General features: G+C 40.2%; 1 protein-coding gene across 5 annotated transcripts in view; it reads left to right on the forward strand.

Moving 5' to 3' along the window:
* pknox2 (pbx/knotted 1 homeobox 2) overlaps positions 1 to 17,598 on the forward strand; it is an 87,343-nt gene that overhangs the window by 62,380 nt on the left and 7,365 nt on the right. For all 5 annotated transcript variants that reach the window (XM_034606544.1, XM_034606548.1, XM_034606547.1 and 2 more), the window contains 4 exons: positions 11,073 to 11,244; positions 13,728 to 13,913; positions 14,090 to 14,225; positions 16,168 to 16,265. In XM_034606544.1, the coding sequence (XP_034462435.1) occupies positions 11,073 to 11,244; positions 13,728 to 13,913; positions 14,090 to 14,225; positions 16,168 to 16,265 (592 nt within the window). The remainder of the gene's footprint in view (positions 1 to 11,072; positions 11,245 to 13,727; positions 13,914 to 14,089; positions 14,226 to 16,167; positions 16,266 to 17,598) is intronic.

Here is a 17,598-nt window from a genome sequence, read left to right on the forward strand (position 1 = left end):
TGGTTGGTAACATTAGTTTTCGTTAAAGTTGTTGTTGAGTGTTTTTTTTTCCTGTTTGCCAACATTTGTGAAAGCTAATCCTAATTAGCAGGTACCAGAGCAAATGTCTCTGTCCATTGCGGGCCCACGGACATTCGGGTGAGGCATGTTTTGTCATCAATTCACACGCTGATGACGCAGCATCAGGGGCAGTTATGGGTTCAGTGTCATGCTCAAAGACACTGCAATTTACTTACCCAGAACCAAGGCAGTAGTTGCTGGCTCATTATTTTCTGTTTGTTTGTTTATCATACATTTGGTTGAACAATGTGCAGAGGGTTTAAAACCATGAAAACCTAAATAGACAAGTTTTCAAGCACAGTGGATTTATTTGCATAATTTAAAAAAATTCTATGCTATAGTTAATAGTCTTTGATAGCTTTGATACAAACTGACTTCTCACTCATCTGTCACCGTGGCTTTGTAAAAACCACTAACTCCCACCAGTTGTTACTCCATTGTGTTTTGGATGCTGTTTTGTATTCCTATTTTTATTTTGAAGACATTATCAGGTTTGTTTTCTTTCAGCAATGAGAATCACTCACTCGACCTTTTATATATATATAATTTTTTCTTGAAAAATTTTATTTTTTGTGGACATTTTAATTTAACAGAGATAATGTTGTTTTCAAAATCTTTCGTTTTGTAATTGCATTTTTGTATTTTATCAGATGCAAAAATAACATTATATCTGCATCATGTGTTAGCCATTGGCTGCTCCTTAAAGGGGACATAGCATGCCCATTTTACCACAAGTTTATATGGTTCCTTGGGGTCTTAATGAAATGTCTGTAACATACTTTGGTCAAAATACCACAAGGATCATATAAAACAGCACCCTTTTTACCCTGTATAAAACAGCCCTCCACAGAGTGACCTGTTTTGAGTGCCTGTTCCTTTAAATGCTAATGAGCCAGCTCCCCCCTCCCCCCTCCACCCTCATGATTTTAAATGATATAAATTACATATTTTATATGATATAAATTATCAAATATGCATCCCATACTTTGTATTCCCCTTCTGTTGTCCTGGAGTTTTAATTTTCCCAATCACATAATTAAATGTCCCCCTCTGCCCATCCACTACAAGCACACAAGCAGACAGACAGAGAGAGAAAGAGAGGGGTGTGGGGGGGGGCTATGAAGACCATCATTTACCCCCGAACCCCGACATTCAACGGGTACAACAACAAGCGGAGAAAGCAGCATCGCGGGCTGACCTTATATATACAGTCTATGGGGCTGACCAGCGCGGAGAAATGCACGTCCCGTGTGAACAGCCAGGCGGCTGCGCGCTTGAGAACGGCGCAGCGCTGCCTCGCAGCGGCGCTTCCGCGTCCGGTGTACCCCGGCGTACAGTAGTGCGGAACACTGCGGAAGTCTTCCACACTGCTGGCTGTGTGGCGCTGACACAAATTCCAGCTCACGCACGGGAGAGCGAGCGGTCGCGCCCGAGCAACTGCTGTAGCCTCCCAGTCCCAACGATCCAGACAAATGCCACATGTGAGTGAATTGCGGGCTGACCAGCGGAGAAATGCTCGTCCCGTGTGAACAGCCAGGCGGCTGCGTGCTTGGGAACGGCGCTGCGCTGCCTCGCAGCCTCGCTGCCTCCGGTGTAAAACCGGCGTGACGGGTGGGGGGGGTGAGGAGGGGGGTGGGCCAAGACCATGTTTTTTTCCCAGAGTTTTGGGGTTGGTAGACATGCCAGATACCCACATTAAAACTCAAAAGGTGTTTAGTTGGTCCTGTCTGGGCTACTGTAAACAACATGGCGGCCTCGGTAAAGAGGACCCACTCCCGATGTAAATATATAGTATTTAACTGTAGTATTTAATATAAAGGGCCAATTCTTGGGTCAAGAAAACAACAGTTTGTACAATTTAGATGAATCACACTAGTAAGAAATATCATTAGGATTATTTTATATTACATTTTTGCCAATAGATCCTTTTCACCTAAATCTTACACACTGGACCTTTCGGGTCTCCCCTTTCACTTGAGTTAACTGCTTGACTAGTGTGTTTTTCAGATATCCTCACAGGCTGTATTACACATCTGCTGTATATTGTTAAAGCCATTTTCATGGAGCTATTCCAGAAATGAAGGTTTTACCTAGATACCTCTTTTCTTACAAGAACTTATTCGTCAAATTAGCTTAAGAAAGAGTACTTTATGATATGAAACACATTTATTTGCATCAGAAAGTGGGAGTAAACAGGAAGAAAATTGGATTCATTCTGTGTTTTGACACTGGTGGGATCTTTTTACAAAGATGCCAGTGTTGCAGTGCCGCTCCCTGTATGGTGCATATTATCATTCACTTCTCTCCATAGTGGGTCTTTGCTGAAAGCCTCTCTCATGCTGGTCAGCCCGGGTATTTTGCATTGGGACTGGATTTAAAGGTTTGTGTGTATCTGTGGGAAGGTTAACATGCTGTCATGCTAACAGTCAGCACTCTGCAATAGATATAAGAATTTATTCAGCCTCGGGAGAGTTTATGCTTGTATATGCACTTGTTGTAAATGGCATAAAAGAAGTAAAAATTTGAATACCTCTCGTGTCATACACAGCAGGAGGGAGGACTTTCAATTTGACACATCCATGGACAGCATTAGCCACATTTGTGCTTGCCTGTGTGTTTGTCTGCCTCCGTAATGCACCATAAAGTCTGTTTATCCTCACTGCCACAATGCGGCAATGCATCCTCGACCACTGTGCTGCTCTTCCAGCAGCAGAAAACCTCTCACCGTCTGACAGGCTTAAAACAGGCCATTCCTCCTGCATTTAGCAGGTTATTGTGTATTGCTGCACTGTCACTTCTTAATGCGGTAAAGTGTGTGAAAGCTCAAGTGGTTTTATTGCCTACTTCTTTCAGAAGCTCTTGACTTTTGATGAGAAAGAAAGTATACTTCTTTTTTTTTTAGGGCAACTTAGTTATCAGTGGTATCCTTTTTTTTGTACAAGATTGGCCCTCAGAAAAACATAGAGGGGAACAGAACACCATTTTAACTTCACAGCTGTCCAACAAAGGTTAGTCTATACTTCTGTGCAGAACTAACGCAGAGCCTATGAGCTCTATACACAAGTGACCTATGGTAGCATGAGCATTTTTAATAGTGCACTGGTGCGTCTATGTTCTATACTGCCATAATGCTTGGCGGTGGAGTTTCTGTGCTAATGTGTTGACCATGTTCTTACAAACAATGATGACTGAAACTGAGCTAATCATGTCAGAGATGGAGCTTATAACAGTTACTTTCACCGAAAAGAAGAAGATGATGATGATGATGATGATGATGATGATGATGATGATGATGAGTGTGACCATTGAACCAACTCAGGCAGATGGGAGGCGAATTTTCTGTGCTGGTTCAGCCACTAGGAGACATCGTAGGAGGAAATGCGATGCTACCAGGTGGACCAATCACAGTTGTTGTGGTCTGTGCCGCAGTGGTGTGTTTCTACATACGTTATGGTTCATAGTCATTTCTCATCTGTATACACCTGCTGTGAATATGCGGCTGTAAGGTTGTATAAAGACTGGACGGAGCCTTCAGGTTCAGGAGGCCTCAGAGAATCTAATTTCCAAAAAGAGTTTAGGAGCAGACATGAGAATGTAAAGCCAGGTTTGAAAATAGAGACGAGGAAACAGGGTCTATTCGGATTGTGTCAGCGGTTCTTTGTGTGTGCATATGTGTACAGTATGCGTGTGTGTGTGCATACCCAACCCTACACAGGGTGCGCTTCAGACTTGTAGCCCGAGGAAACAGGGGCCTTGTTGGCAGCAAACGCAGCAGGACTCCACCACAAACTGGCTTCTAATATATATGGGTACAGCAGGCCTGATTAGCTGGCAAACAGTGGGGAGCAGAGAGAGTGAGGCAGAGAACTCTCTCTCTCTCTCTCTCTCTCTCTCTCTCTCTCTCTCTCTCTCTCTCTCTCATAAATACATACCTTCAAACCCTACCCCCACCTCTTTCTGTACCCCCTTGGTGGCCTGCCAGAATATTGTGAAAACAGGCAAACACGTCTTGTTCCTTGGATGGCTGCGCTGCCTTGATTTGAGCCTATTTTCATGCACAGTTCTGCGTCTGCTGTTTTAACAGGGAAAAGATGAAAAGACCAAATTCAGTGGTATAACTCAAATTCAAAGGGTTGACTCCAGGTGGGATTTAGAGTTGAATGTTGATCTCAGTTAGCAAAAACATCCCACTGCAACGTCCATTGAGTCGCTGTTCATGAGATTTTAATTGTATCAATCTTCCTCAGCAGATGTAGTAGCACATGTGATAAGATTGTAAATTGTTATGTTATGTATTTTTTTACTTCAAGTAGCTGCAATCGCTATTTTCATAACAGTTGTATGAAATTATCATGTGCAATGTGAAAGGTGTCACTGGCAATTAACTTATAGCAAATCATCACCTGAATCTGCAGCTCCCCTCTGCTTTATGGAGCTCAGTTTATTGTTTATCTGTCCAGCTCAGACTTTTTGTTCAACAAAAAAGCTGTAAAAAGCTACAGTACACTACGTGCTCAGCAGCAAACAGCAGACAGACACAGTAGCTAGTGAACATAGTGGAGCATTAAAGTGCTAAAAAGTCAGATCTCCCACAGGATTTGGTAGTGACCAAAAACAAAGCTAAAGCGAATGAACTTGCATTTAACAATTGGACACAAAAATAATTCTCGAAGAATGACAATGTTGCTCTGTAACTTCTGAGTGTGTAAATAAGCTAACAAGTTCACCATATCCACTAAATGTAGCAAAAGTAATCCTAAATAAATAACTTTTAATAATTGAAGTGTACATGTGTACATGTGTTTTCAGGTGAGTTAGTACAGTGATACAGCGCTAAAATCAGAACAGAGATTTCATTCTAAGACTCTTTTAAATGTATCAGTGTAGAAGTATGATGAAACTACATTTTTGATGTTGGAATCTATTTGACAGAAAAAGCTCATTCCAGCTCAAGAACAGCTACTGAATCTTAACAACTATGACTTCACAGTGTGTTCTTAGGTGTTACAATAGTTATCAACCTCCAAGGCATGTCCTGTTTTACCTTTTTTGAAGTTTACTTCCCTCTAATCAAACATCAAAAATCAAGTGGCACATTATTTCCCCCCTCGGCCTCTGATTCACTGACCATAAAGCAGATGCCACTAAAGCTGCCACGTCCCTCACCTTCATGTTTAAGTCATCACGATCCCCGCTGGCCTCTGATTCTCCGTTTTGGGCTTTTCGTCGGGGACCGTGCTGACTCCACTCACTGGCCGTCCTGTAAATCGCTCTTTTATGGCCCTTGTAATGATCCCCCAGCCGGCCATCTCCACTCCGTCGCACTGCAGATAGAACCTGCCGCTTCTGGCAGCCAACATGGGGGAGCTCAGCATGGTTGGTGAAGGCACTAGAAAATACACGCACACACACACACGCACACACACACACAGGCAGACACATCCGGCTATGTTCTCGTTCATAAAAATGCATGCCTTTTCACACCCCATCTACCTTAATCCCAACTTCCTGTGTAAAGGTCACAGAAAGTGCCCGAAGGCTGGTGTTTTTACCTCACTGCAAGTTGTCGAGGTCCAACTGTGCACAATGGCATGTCGTCAAGGATAGATGTTTCCTCACGCAGACCCTGATTGCCTTGATACCATTAGCCTTTACGTCATTTATTCCTGAGCCGGATGAGAAACCACGACTAGGTGGAGCTCACAATTCTCATAGAACACAAGCACTAAAGCTAATCTCAAACACCCATGTCCACCTATTGTCAACGTTTCTCAGCTAAGCACGAAATAAGCGAACATGACAAGTTATGCCTCTGTGTATTCAGTCACAACAGCTCCAGTGAGGCTAAATAAGTACGGTTTTCCCCTTTTAGTAAAACGGCAAAACATTTGTTGTCTTATGTTGTTTTGGTGTAATGAGATGATTCTGTGAATGAGTAGGAAAGTATGATGTTTCATCATCAACAAAATATAGTGACATGATGTGACATGAAGATACATTTCTTATTGAATGAAGATAAATTGCTACCGGCATCAAAAAAATATATTTCTATAAAAAGGACATTTTTGTCATGATGTCAATGAGACATACAGCTGCGGCTCATATTTTATTTTGAAATCATACAAACATGACTTGTGTGTGTTTCATGAATCCGAGTCTGATTCTCTTTCAGGGTTTTGTGAGGCGACACCTTGACGCACACTGAACCAACATCAGTTGTTTTCTTCAACACATCAGACATTCTGCTGTCGTATGGATTGTCACCTTTAATTGCTAAGTTGGCTTGTTTATATATTTGTTATTTGTGTTTGTTTTGTAATGCACACATGAATATTGTATTAAACTGCCATAGTGTTACACAGTCTGTAGTGCTACCCACAATGCCCCTGTGTCCTCAGGCTCTGTGGTGCCGCATCTTCTTGACAGCAGATGTCTCTGAGTAGACAGGTTAATTAGTCTTTTAGTTTTTATGTCTTTGTGATGTTTATGAAGCACATCAACTTCTTTGAGTGTCACTTTTGTTGACTCTAGTCAGCCGACATGTTGTTTTCTTCCTTGTTTATAGATGTTAACACTCACAGGAGAAAAAAAAATACTGTACAATTAGATGATCTCTCCTCATTTTCAGAATTAAATCACTCTGTGTAATAAAAATAAAACCAAATGTGAGAGTAAATAACTTGTGAAGACACCATCTGCAGTGGTGAGTGACCCTGTTTGCTCTCAGTTATAGTCCCTCTTTCCTCCCCCCACATTCTTTTCCACCCCACCACAAGCAGACATTAAATAGACAAGGCAGAAGCTCTCCACTCTGCACGTGACCACCCCCTGTTTAGTATTCCTGCCACGTCTGGCTGAGGGAGCGGCATTAAATTGGGATCAGGCAGATTAGAGTATAATATAGACGACTATTAAAGGCTGCAATTGAGAGCCATGGGTTAGAGCCTGAGCAGGGGCCCAGTCTGCCTCCATGCCAGTGCAATATACACTCACCGAGACAATGACACTGTGTGAAATGAAAATGCAAGAAAAAAAATATGACCTCCACTCGATGATCATCATTAACCAAACAACTACCAGTAGGCTAAGTGCAAAAATCATTATCACTCATTTAACTTCAAATGATTTCTCTATTTTTAACCTTTATTTAAACGACCACACTTCTGAATCTGTTGGTCTGTCTTATTGTATCACCTGCTACTAACACTGAAACAAATGTTAAACAGAGTGAACGTTTAGGCAAGTGCTTTTCTAATGGGGGTCCATGCACACAGCCAGGTGGGTCTGTAAAAAGTCTTTGGATTCACTAATTTCATGTAATTAAGTCAAAATGTAACAAAATAGGTTATGGCAAATTATTCCAAGGGACATACATGAAGGGGGGTTATCTTGTATGGGGTGATTGGCTGAGAAAGAAGATGAAGAAGCTCTGGTTTAGGCTGTTTTAACACTATTACTACCAATCACAGGATTTTAGTGATGTTGATGTTGATATTAGGTTGTGACTTGTGTATGTGACCAGATGAATCAAAAAGGCGGGTTTGAGTACTTTAAGTAGCTCTCTGCACTACAACTCATGGCCAGTTATTCTTCAAAACATCTTTGGAACACCAAAGAGCATAAATATGCATCTATGATAGTTAAACATATGACACGCCTGACTCATTGTCAACTACCAAAGAGGATGTCCATGATTTCCAACCAAAAGGTGTGAAAGTGACCTATAAGGCCACTGAGCTTTTCCTCACTCAGGCTGCAGAACATCAAGTTATTACTGCATCTTCTAATTGGTGAAAAAGTTCAGTCTACAAAACATCCTTAAAACCTTTAGTGTAGAATTAGAACATGTATGACACTGGCACAAAAAGAAGCTTCCCCCACTGATCCCACTGGGGGGCTTCCTGTCATTAATTAAAAAAACAAAAACTTGTGCAATCAATGGAATGGAATGGAATTAGCCCAGATTAAGATTAGAAGATGCTTGAAATCCTTGAAAACACCTCTTCAGCCAAAACTACTGGACCTGGACCTGAGAATAATGATGCATCCATTGCACTTCACGTGGAATCTATTGCACTTCTTTCTGTCCTTGGAGCGGGATCCCTCACATGTGGCTCTCTCTGAGGTTTCTACATTTGTTTCCCATGTTGAAGGTTAAGGGCAGAGGATGATGCACATCCTTAAGCCCTTAATTGATTTAAATATTACACGATAAACCTGCTTACATTATATAACTTACTGCCAAGAGTCTGTATCATAATGATTTGACAGGGACATACTCTTAGGAGTTCCCCTGGGTCTCCTCTCAGCCAAAGGTAGAGTAACAAAATGGATAGTGAGAGGATGAAAGGGGCCGAGTGTAGATAAATAGTCTGGATGGAATAGAAAGGCTGAGAACAGAGATCACTGTGGTGAGGTCCAGCTCTTTGGGGCACAAATATTCATGTCATGCCAAACCTTTGATTCTCAGTCGACCCTCTGTCCAACTTCTCCTCAGATTTCATGGCGGCGTTCAGTCACCCTGGCCATTAGGGCAGCAGTTTTCCTCCAAGTGGAAGTGTTCGATAATTTTGCCATGTACTACACACAGCAGTGCAGTATGGGCCATTGCACAGTGTATCTGGGGGACCTTATATGAGTGACATTCCCTATAAAAGGCAGATGTTAACAATGTAGGTGACACTGTGAAGCCTAGCGCTGCCACTGGACCATATCCCATCCACTTAAAGATCTTTTTTGATCTCTTGCACAACCATGTGCGTATGTTCAGCATGTCCTTTAGGGAAAGTCATGGAGCTGCCTCACTATTAACAGTACAGTGAGGAAAGGAGGTTTGGAAAAGGAAGAAGAAAGGTTGCAACTTTTTCACTATAGAAAGGCAAGCACATAAGAGACTCTCATAAATAACAAGACCAAAGTTGCCATTTGTAATAGCAGTAGTAGTACTTATTTTAAAATGAATGGTGATGATAAGTATGAATTATAATGATCTGGAGTCAGAGATATCTGCAGAATTTGGGTTATAATTTCAATAGCACTCGTCAGTTAATCCCAAAGCTATATGATATTTCATCTCCTATACCTAATAAACCTAATAATTATTGCCCAAACTTTTTTGGTTTCTTGGTGGTGAGTATAAAGTGTACAATGTCTTGTGTGGGCTGCGACTTCACACTTAGTTCTAAACCTTAAAAAAGATAAAGAGAAGAGAGAGAGAGAGAGAGAGAGAGATCTTGTTGTAACTAACAGAGTGAATATCCCTCTAAAATGTGACAAGCTGATACACTCCAGAAATTGATGATCAGACCTGACAAGAAAGAGCACAAGCGAGAGCTACTGGACTGTTAAACTTACATGCAAGATTGTGTCTGCCCCTCACTGTCAAAGAGACTGTTACTTTTTCCTCAAATGTGAAGGGATAAAAAGAAGAGCCACAGAGAAGCATCAACGTGGCGTCACTCATGGTCACTGAATATGAACTTGAACAATTGTTCTTGACTTCTCATCACAGCAGGCCAGAGAAAAGCATGTGATTTGCCAGGAGTATTTGCCACTGCTGCTCTGTGCTGTGTTCAGCTATTTTCATTTCTGCTTTTTTTTTTCATAGTTTCATATTAGATTTCGAAGGAATTGTTTGAAGTTGAGGGTAATGTTCAGTTCAGTTGTTGAGGGTTAAGGTCAGAGGATGTCACACCTTGTTAAAGCCCTATGAGACAAATTGTGATTTGTGAATATGGGCTATACAAATATTTGATTGATTGATTAAAGTCTCAAGGAAATGAGTGTAATTCAATGCAATGTCATCAGAAGCCACGAGGATACCTCTTCTCTTGTAAAGTCCATCATATCATTTTTTTATATTATATTTGTCACATTCTTTTAATTTCCTGAACAAACACAAGAGCTGTCACATTATGTCAAAATAATGCAGTGACGTTTTGTAGCAGAAACAATTTCAGCTTTGTATAAAAGATCTGCAGCAGATATTTTGGGTGTTGTTGATTACATTACAACTTTTCCTTTGGGTGGTAGAGAGGTATTCTGGGAAATGTAGGAAATCCCCATCTGAGGTAAACATAGAGGAGACAAGTTAGTGGCTGCACCACAAGAAGGAACTGTAGAAATGCAGTAAAACAATGATTTAATTCCCTCTTGATGCCTGAAGTGGGTATACTCTTAATTTATGCCACAGATTATAATTTTTTTAAGATAAATATTGCATGTTATTGAAATGTGTAATACTACTCTTGAATATTTTGTTCACCTAGAAATTGGCCAATAGTATTTATACATTGTCCTTTAATTTCTGATGTAGATTTTGCATCAATACAGGCCCACAGACTTTAGGATGAGACAGGATCAAGCATTTTGAGTCGACTACTTCTCATTCCATCCACACATGGAAATTAGAAAATTATTCTCTCATCTTGCAAGTTATCTAATATTTCTGGACAAATATTGCAGTTTTCATTTATTTATATGATTTTATAAACAACTCCACTACATGTTATTATCATAATTTACAAGGTTTTTGCCATTAAAAAGTGCTCCCCATGGTTGACGTCTTCACTAGAGGCAGAATCTGTCACCATCAGCATCCTCTCTGACAGGGGTGGGTGCAGGCGCTGAACTACCATCACTACCTGAGCTGGTGGCTAGCAGCATCAAGATAGCAGCATGAGGACATTTCTGTTGAAATTTTTGTTTGGGTAGTTTGCGTCATGTTTGAATTTCATTAAAAGCTGTATTTTGTTGCGTTTTTTAACGGGATGGGCGATACTCCTCATACCTAAACCAACCAACCCAACTAACAAAGGCAACTAGTACTAACCTATCAGAGGCAGAGTAAGGTAGGTGATGCTTTCACTGCCGTAGGATAAAATTGGGTTGCAGGACACTATTGAATGATGCACACCAGAGGCAATTTAGAAGTAGATATGCTATGCTGAATATAAAATAAATATAATATAACATTTAAGATTGTCTCTCTCTCTCTCTTTCTGTTTCCTCAGACATCCACTGTTCCCCCTGCTGGCGTTGTTGTTTGAGAAATGTGAGCAGGCCACACAGGGATCTGAATGCATCACGTCTGCCAGCTTTGATGTGGACATAGAAAACTTTGTGCACCAGCAGGAGCGAGAACACAAGCCCTTTTTCAGCGAAGATCCAGAGCTCGACAACTTGGTGAGGCAACTCGTGACAAAGACTGCATGGAAATTATGAACAGCTTTCATTTGAAAAAGCTTCCTGTCTAAATGGTCAAATAAAAGAAGAAAGTGACAGAGCTGTAGATATTTCTGTTGGCAGTGCGTCCCGTCATCACCCCCTCCTCTTTCATGTAATCCTACACTTCCCCTTGTACTTCACCTAGCCGTAATTAAGAGAAGGAGGAGCTACCACCAGACAGAGACAACGATGGAGATGAGGGGGAAAAAAGAAAAGAGTGCACTTTTGCTATTACAGTATTGGGATGGCAGGCTGACAAGTGCTGAACAGTCAATTAACCCTGCATCTGTGTGTTTTATGAGGCACTGGGTGTGGGCATCCCTCCCAGAGGGCACTAACTCTTCCACAGGGCAGTAATGTTACACTGGGCTTGACTGGCTGCGAAGGGTGCAAGAGTTACTGGTCCCTTGATTAGGCGAGAGCAGTTTAATTAGCTGATTTATCTCCTCCTTGGCCGAGCACTTTCCTGTCCACTCTGTTGACCTTGAGTGGTGACTTTGAGGGAGTGCACCACAGAGTGCCTCGCAGAGTGGAGAAAAGCCAGGCTATAGATGGTCAGATAACTGCAGAAGAGAAAATACAAAATTATATGGATGTACATCATTCCTAATATAACGGACAATCTGGATGACAATCTGAAAATCTGAAAATCAAAATTATGTCATAGTGTTTTTCAAAATTCAGAATGCATTATATTGTTTTTATTATATTTAATACATGTCAGAGATAAACCTGGTCCCAAGCTGTTTCCTAGCAACACCACTCCAATGAAATGGTCTGTTAAATATCAGACATTTGACCATCAGTGTCATCTAACTCTAATATTATAGAAGGTCCTCTCTGACCCCTGCTACTGCATTCACTCGTCTTATTTGAAAATGTCGGAGCAGAGCAATAATTCCATTGTGGCAGTGGAGTTTCCTCAACACCTTCAGAGCCATCCCTCTGAAAAACTTTTAGGCCATGCGTTCTTAAATCCTGATGCCCGACTGCGGTCTGAATCCCCTCTTGGAACACTGTTTTGAATAAAATACTGAATCCCTGCAATCAGGAGAAATTGTTTGTCAGGAAGACAGTCAAATCAAAACGAATTATTAATCACAGAATGTTATTTGTATTTATCCTGCCCTGAAGTTTTGTACAGGCTAAACTTTCCTTGTTAATTATCATGAGTTTCTCTCTCTTTAACTTTACTTTGCAGGTTAAGTGTATTAAGGGACTCACTATTAAACAAATAGTTGGTTTTATCGTGCTGATTTCAAAATGGAAAGTCTTGTTCCCTGCTGTGCTAGTAATGCTTAATGTACAGTAAAGCCTTAAGTGAACATGATGGCAGTGATGAGGCTTAGCGAATAGCTATGTAAGTAGCTTTTACTTGAGTTTACAAAAAGATCACCCCTGACTGTTGGGAACAAAATGTGAAACAAAACAATATTTTACAAGAAAACTGCATCTCACAATCATCATTTTCAGAGGAAGTCTGTGGGAAATAGCTGACAGCTCAGAAAAGTTTTCAGACCCAGAAAAACAGATGACATACTGAGTTAAAAGAAAGGGGAGGATTGGAATATTTAAAATGTCTTGACTGTCTTTGGCTTTGTGGATCACTCCTGTAGTACATTTGAATATGAATGATAGCAAATTAAAAGAAACTCATTGAACAGACAAAACCTTAAACTCTACATGACATTTCACCAACCTCATTATCATGTTGCCGTGGGAAATATTTTATTTGTTTAATCACTGAAGCCAGAAGAACCATTATTACTGACAGACAGGGGAGAAGCACCAAGTTTGACCTCTCAGCATTACATAGTAGATGCTTGTACTGATTTCTGGCTTTTGGAGTATGAAGGATGAAAGGATTACATCCCACCCCTCTGATAATTTTGCAATCTATATGCATCTGTGGAATAAACATTAAAATTGAATGTCTCTCCCCACTCATCAATAAAAGACATCACTTCCTCTCGTCACATCTCACTCTTTAAAACTGACTGTAAACACCTCAGATTACTTTTCCAGTCGGCCTTTCCTGACACTCTGGTTTTGGATTTAGTTTTACTCAATGTTAACATTGTTTCAGAATTGACTCAATAGCATTATAGCTATCCCTCAATTTTCTCCTCAATGAAAAAAATTGCTTTTGTAATGCCATGATATTTGTTAAAAGTAGAAAATCCATAAGTTTTCCCTTTTCTCTTTTAAAAATTGTATCGCTAACCAATTGATTGAAATATTTGTACCCTTGTATTTTGGGGAAAATCCATTAAAATCCCTTGCTTTTTTATTTATTCACAATGCCCTTACAATCCCATTAAAGACATCTGAATAAAGTCAAATTAAATGGGCAAATTGAAATTATTTATAACATTTTAAGGATGCAGTTTTGTATTATGTTGTGAATGTGATGAGTTTCATGATTTGTCTGTTTCCTTCAGATGGTAAAGGCCATTCAGGTGTTGAGGATCCACCTCTTGGAACTAGAGAAGGTCAATGAGCTCTGTAAGGATTTCTGCAACCGTTACATCACCTGCCTGAAGACCAAGATGCACAGCGACAACCTCCTCCGTAATGACTTGGGTGGACCCTATTCTCCGACACACACCAGTCTCAGCATGCAGCAGGTCAGTCAGACTGTGTGGACGGTACTGTTCCTTCATGGTATCCCTGTCTGAGTAGCACTTCCCAAGAGCCCAATCTTGTCATTTATCACTTGGTGGATTTTGCTGTTGGGAGTTTTTCCAGTCACAAACAGTAGTGCTACATGTTTGCTCACTAGTGTCTCTCTGTGATCCCCCAGGAACTAATTCAGACCTCCTCTCCATCCATGACCTCTGTCTCCAGCTCTGTTAACCCTTCAGGGATTGTGGTGCCCGCCGGGGGTCTGCAACAAGGCAATGTCGCCATGACTACCATAAACTCTCAACTGGTTTCCGGTAAGCATGAACTCACACACACATTAAAACACCATGACCTGACACTTACACCTACAAGATTCAAATTTTCGTAATATTCAATTTAATTCTATTTTATTTGTATTCTGCCGAATCAAAATACACTTTATCTCAAGGCAAAATCAGTGATTTTTCCGAGTACTCTTTGAAAACTTTGACCTTCATGGTAGTTGCATTGGTACAGTTAGTTTCATTTCACACAGACTGTGGAGCTTCCTCATTGTTTTTCAAGTTTCCATTATCACACTTGCTTAACAATGCCCATATTTTTGCACCTCTCCAGTATTATAAGCACATATTAGGTGTTAAATCTCTTAACCTTCCCTTTCAATAGACAATATTTAATACTTGCTTTTCCACGCTCAAAACTGTAGTAATTAAAAGAGAAAAGAAAGATTTATATTGTTTCGGACAGGGGGATACGTAGAATATCGAAATTAAACAGAGTTATGTAGTTATTTTGTTACTAGAGTATAAATGATCACTACCAGTTAGTATTGTGCATATATTGTACTCTGTTGAAGTTTCCATTCACTGATATCGAAGTGGTTTTGTTTTATATTATGTCCTTAATAGAGGGGCTTCTTTTACACCTGCCTCCTGGAATGTGAGGTCCCCCAAGGATCTATTTTGGGATGACCTTTGTTTTCTTTATGTATGCTCCTAACAGGTCTCATTTCCCAGAGATTTGACATTAAATTTGGCTTGTTTGACTGTAACACACTGGTGATGCAAATATGTTTCAGGTCTTGTTCCGGCGTGTCACAATAAGTTTTACAATTTAACTAAGCTATCTATCAATTTTAAAGAGATTATTCTATTTTGCCCTTCTTTCACCCTTCTTTTCCAATCACACTTCATCTATCATTCATAATTCAAAATGCTGATGCTCAACTCTTGCCAAATGATATATCATTTTAACATAATTTATTATAAATCAACCATACAATATTTAACTTTTTAATAATTTTGATTATTTGATTATTAATATTCTTCTTCTCTTTGATATTAAATGATTATTTTAGCAAATTGTATCACTTTTCTCTGTTTTCTTCTTTTACCTTTATATCTTTTATATATATAAAAACAAATACTATTATGATGGATGGATGGATAATTATCAAAATTCTCACCTCATTTCAAGACCAACACATCCATGCGGCCTGATATGGGTGCATGTGCATTTGCCATTTAGATAATGTGGGTGCTGGTGGGGAGAATGTCGACTGCAAAAGGGCTTTGCACTGATCATGCCAGACAAACTGACACATGAGGCAAGAAACATTTAAAGCAATGTTTCAGTTTAAAAGTAACACCAATTACTATCTTGATTTTTCATGAATAATCCATAATGTGAAATAAAGTATATGTTAAACAATAATGAGCTTGGTTAGCATCTTGGTTCACTCCAGCCAAGTAAACAGCTTTCAGACATGATGTGTAACATTTAACTGCTATTACATAAAATGTTAATCTTCTGCTATAGTGGCAGATTTTTTGTGTTCTTGTGTATCAGAGAGCCATGGTATGTTTCTGTCAGTGAGTGCTTGGCTGGTAGGTTCTTATGATGTCAAGCCTCCACAGTGGAATGTTAATCCTGTCCTCCGGAAATCCCTTTTAACCCAAAATAAATCAATGTCTCTGCCTTTGATCACTACACATTGAAGAGCTCAAACAGACTGTGATAAGAGTGTCTTGATCAAGGCTAATTAACCCAGGAGCAAAAACACCCTCGCCTCTTCTTATTTTTCCTGGGTTAAGGGGAACTAATGCACCTTGAATTTAATCATTTGGTCTCTTGTTTGCCTTGTTTTTGTTTGCGGGGCTGACAGGAAGTTAATAAGGCTCTGGTGGTAGAGCGGGATGTGGCTGCCAGTAGCTGCCGAAGCCACTTGATACTCATGATGGCAAATTATCCCCTCAGGTGGGACCCTGTACCAGCCGGTTGCCATGGTGACATCACAAGGGCAACTGTTAACGCAGGCACTGCCACCAGGAACCATCCAGATCCAGAACTCACAGGTAACGCTGCTGGGCTGCTGATGCTCAGGCCGACACACTCCCTCCCCGTGCCCTCATCACCCACTGTCTCAATTTGTTCTTATTAAACGGGGCCTCTCTACATCTCACAGAATGCCCCTGGGCGCCTTTTCATTCGCTCTGTCTGAACATGACCCCCTGCTGAGACACAAAATGGAAATTGTTTATTCCCATGTTGTGCAGGGCGCTGACATGATCCTGTCAGGTACGGCGGCAGTTGACAAATGTCATTATCTTACTACTAACTTTGTTTATAGATCAAATATTTTTAAAGATGTGATTTTCCGTGATGCAAGAAATAAAAATGAAAGTTGCCACAGAACAATCTGAATCCTAGATGTTGCATCTTATTGGTACTACTCCTCTTAAGGAGAGTAAAGTATTATGGCCGGGAAATATTATGCCTGCTAACGTTTTATCTCCTTTCTGTGAGGGTTTAGAACAGTCAACCCCACATGAATGCCTGGAATTGGATTTTTTATGACACAAGGACACATTTGTAGTTTGAATATTTCCTTTCTTTCGTGTTAGGTTTTTAACACTCGCTGGGTCTTAACCTCTTTATGAGCAAGAGGTTGTGGAGATGAATGAGCCTCAAACCTGTTTCAACTAATCAAATTAATTATTTAGCTGAGAGCTACTGTACATCATTCAAATGAAGAGACTGTAACAGAGTTAGTCTCAAAATGCAAACAGGGGTCCACATTGCCCCTAATAAATGAAAAAATGGAAATTGGCCTCAATACCGGACATTTGAAATCAGCTCAGCCATGTGTCTATTTGTCACTGAACTTTGTTCCTGTGAAGTGACCAGATTATCATTACCATCCATCCATCCATCCATCCATCCATCCATCCATCCACCTATCCAAGTAGACTTAGCTACTGTAACAAAAACATCTATGTATTTTTTAGCTTTACATCCTGATTGTGGATCATGATAGTGGATGATGATCGTGGATGATGATAGTGGATGATGATCGTGGTGGCAACTGATCATGGACTATGATTACATCAAGATTGCTTAGATATATAATACGTCTACTCACATTCTACCATTCCTGACAATTACTCCTCCATTTCACTTGTCATTGCTGCTCCCTTCATCTCTATCAGACATTTTCTTATTTATAAATACTTTAAATATTGACACACCTTTCCATTTTGTTAAAAAACGATTTTCTTCTAATAAATATTGTTATTTTGTTGATGTGTTCAGTTACACACGGCATTGCACTTCTGTCCGTCCTGGGAGAGGGATCCCTCACATGTATCTCTCTGAGGTTTCTATTTTTTTTTTCACTTGTTAATAGGG

This window comes from Hippoglossus hippoglossus, chromosome 14, assembly GCF_009819705.1.
Source record: "Hippoglossus hippoglossus isolate fHipHip1 chromosome 14, fHipHip1.pri, whole genome shotgun sequence".
Lineage (NCBI taxonomy): Eukaryota > Metazoa > Chordata > Actinopteri > Pleuronectiformes > Pleuronectidae > Hippoglossus > Hippoglossus hippoglossus.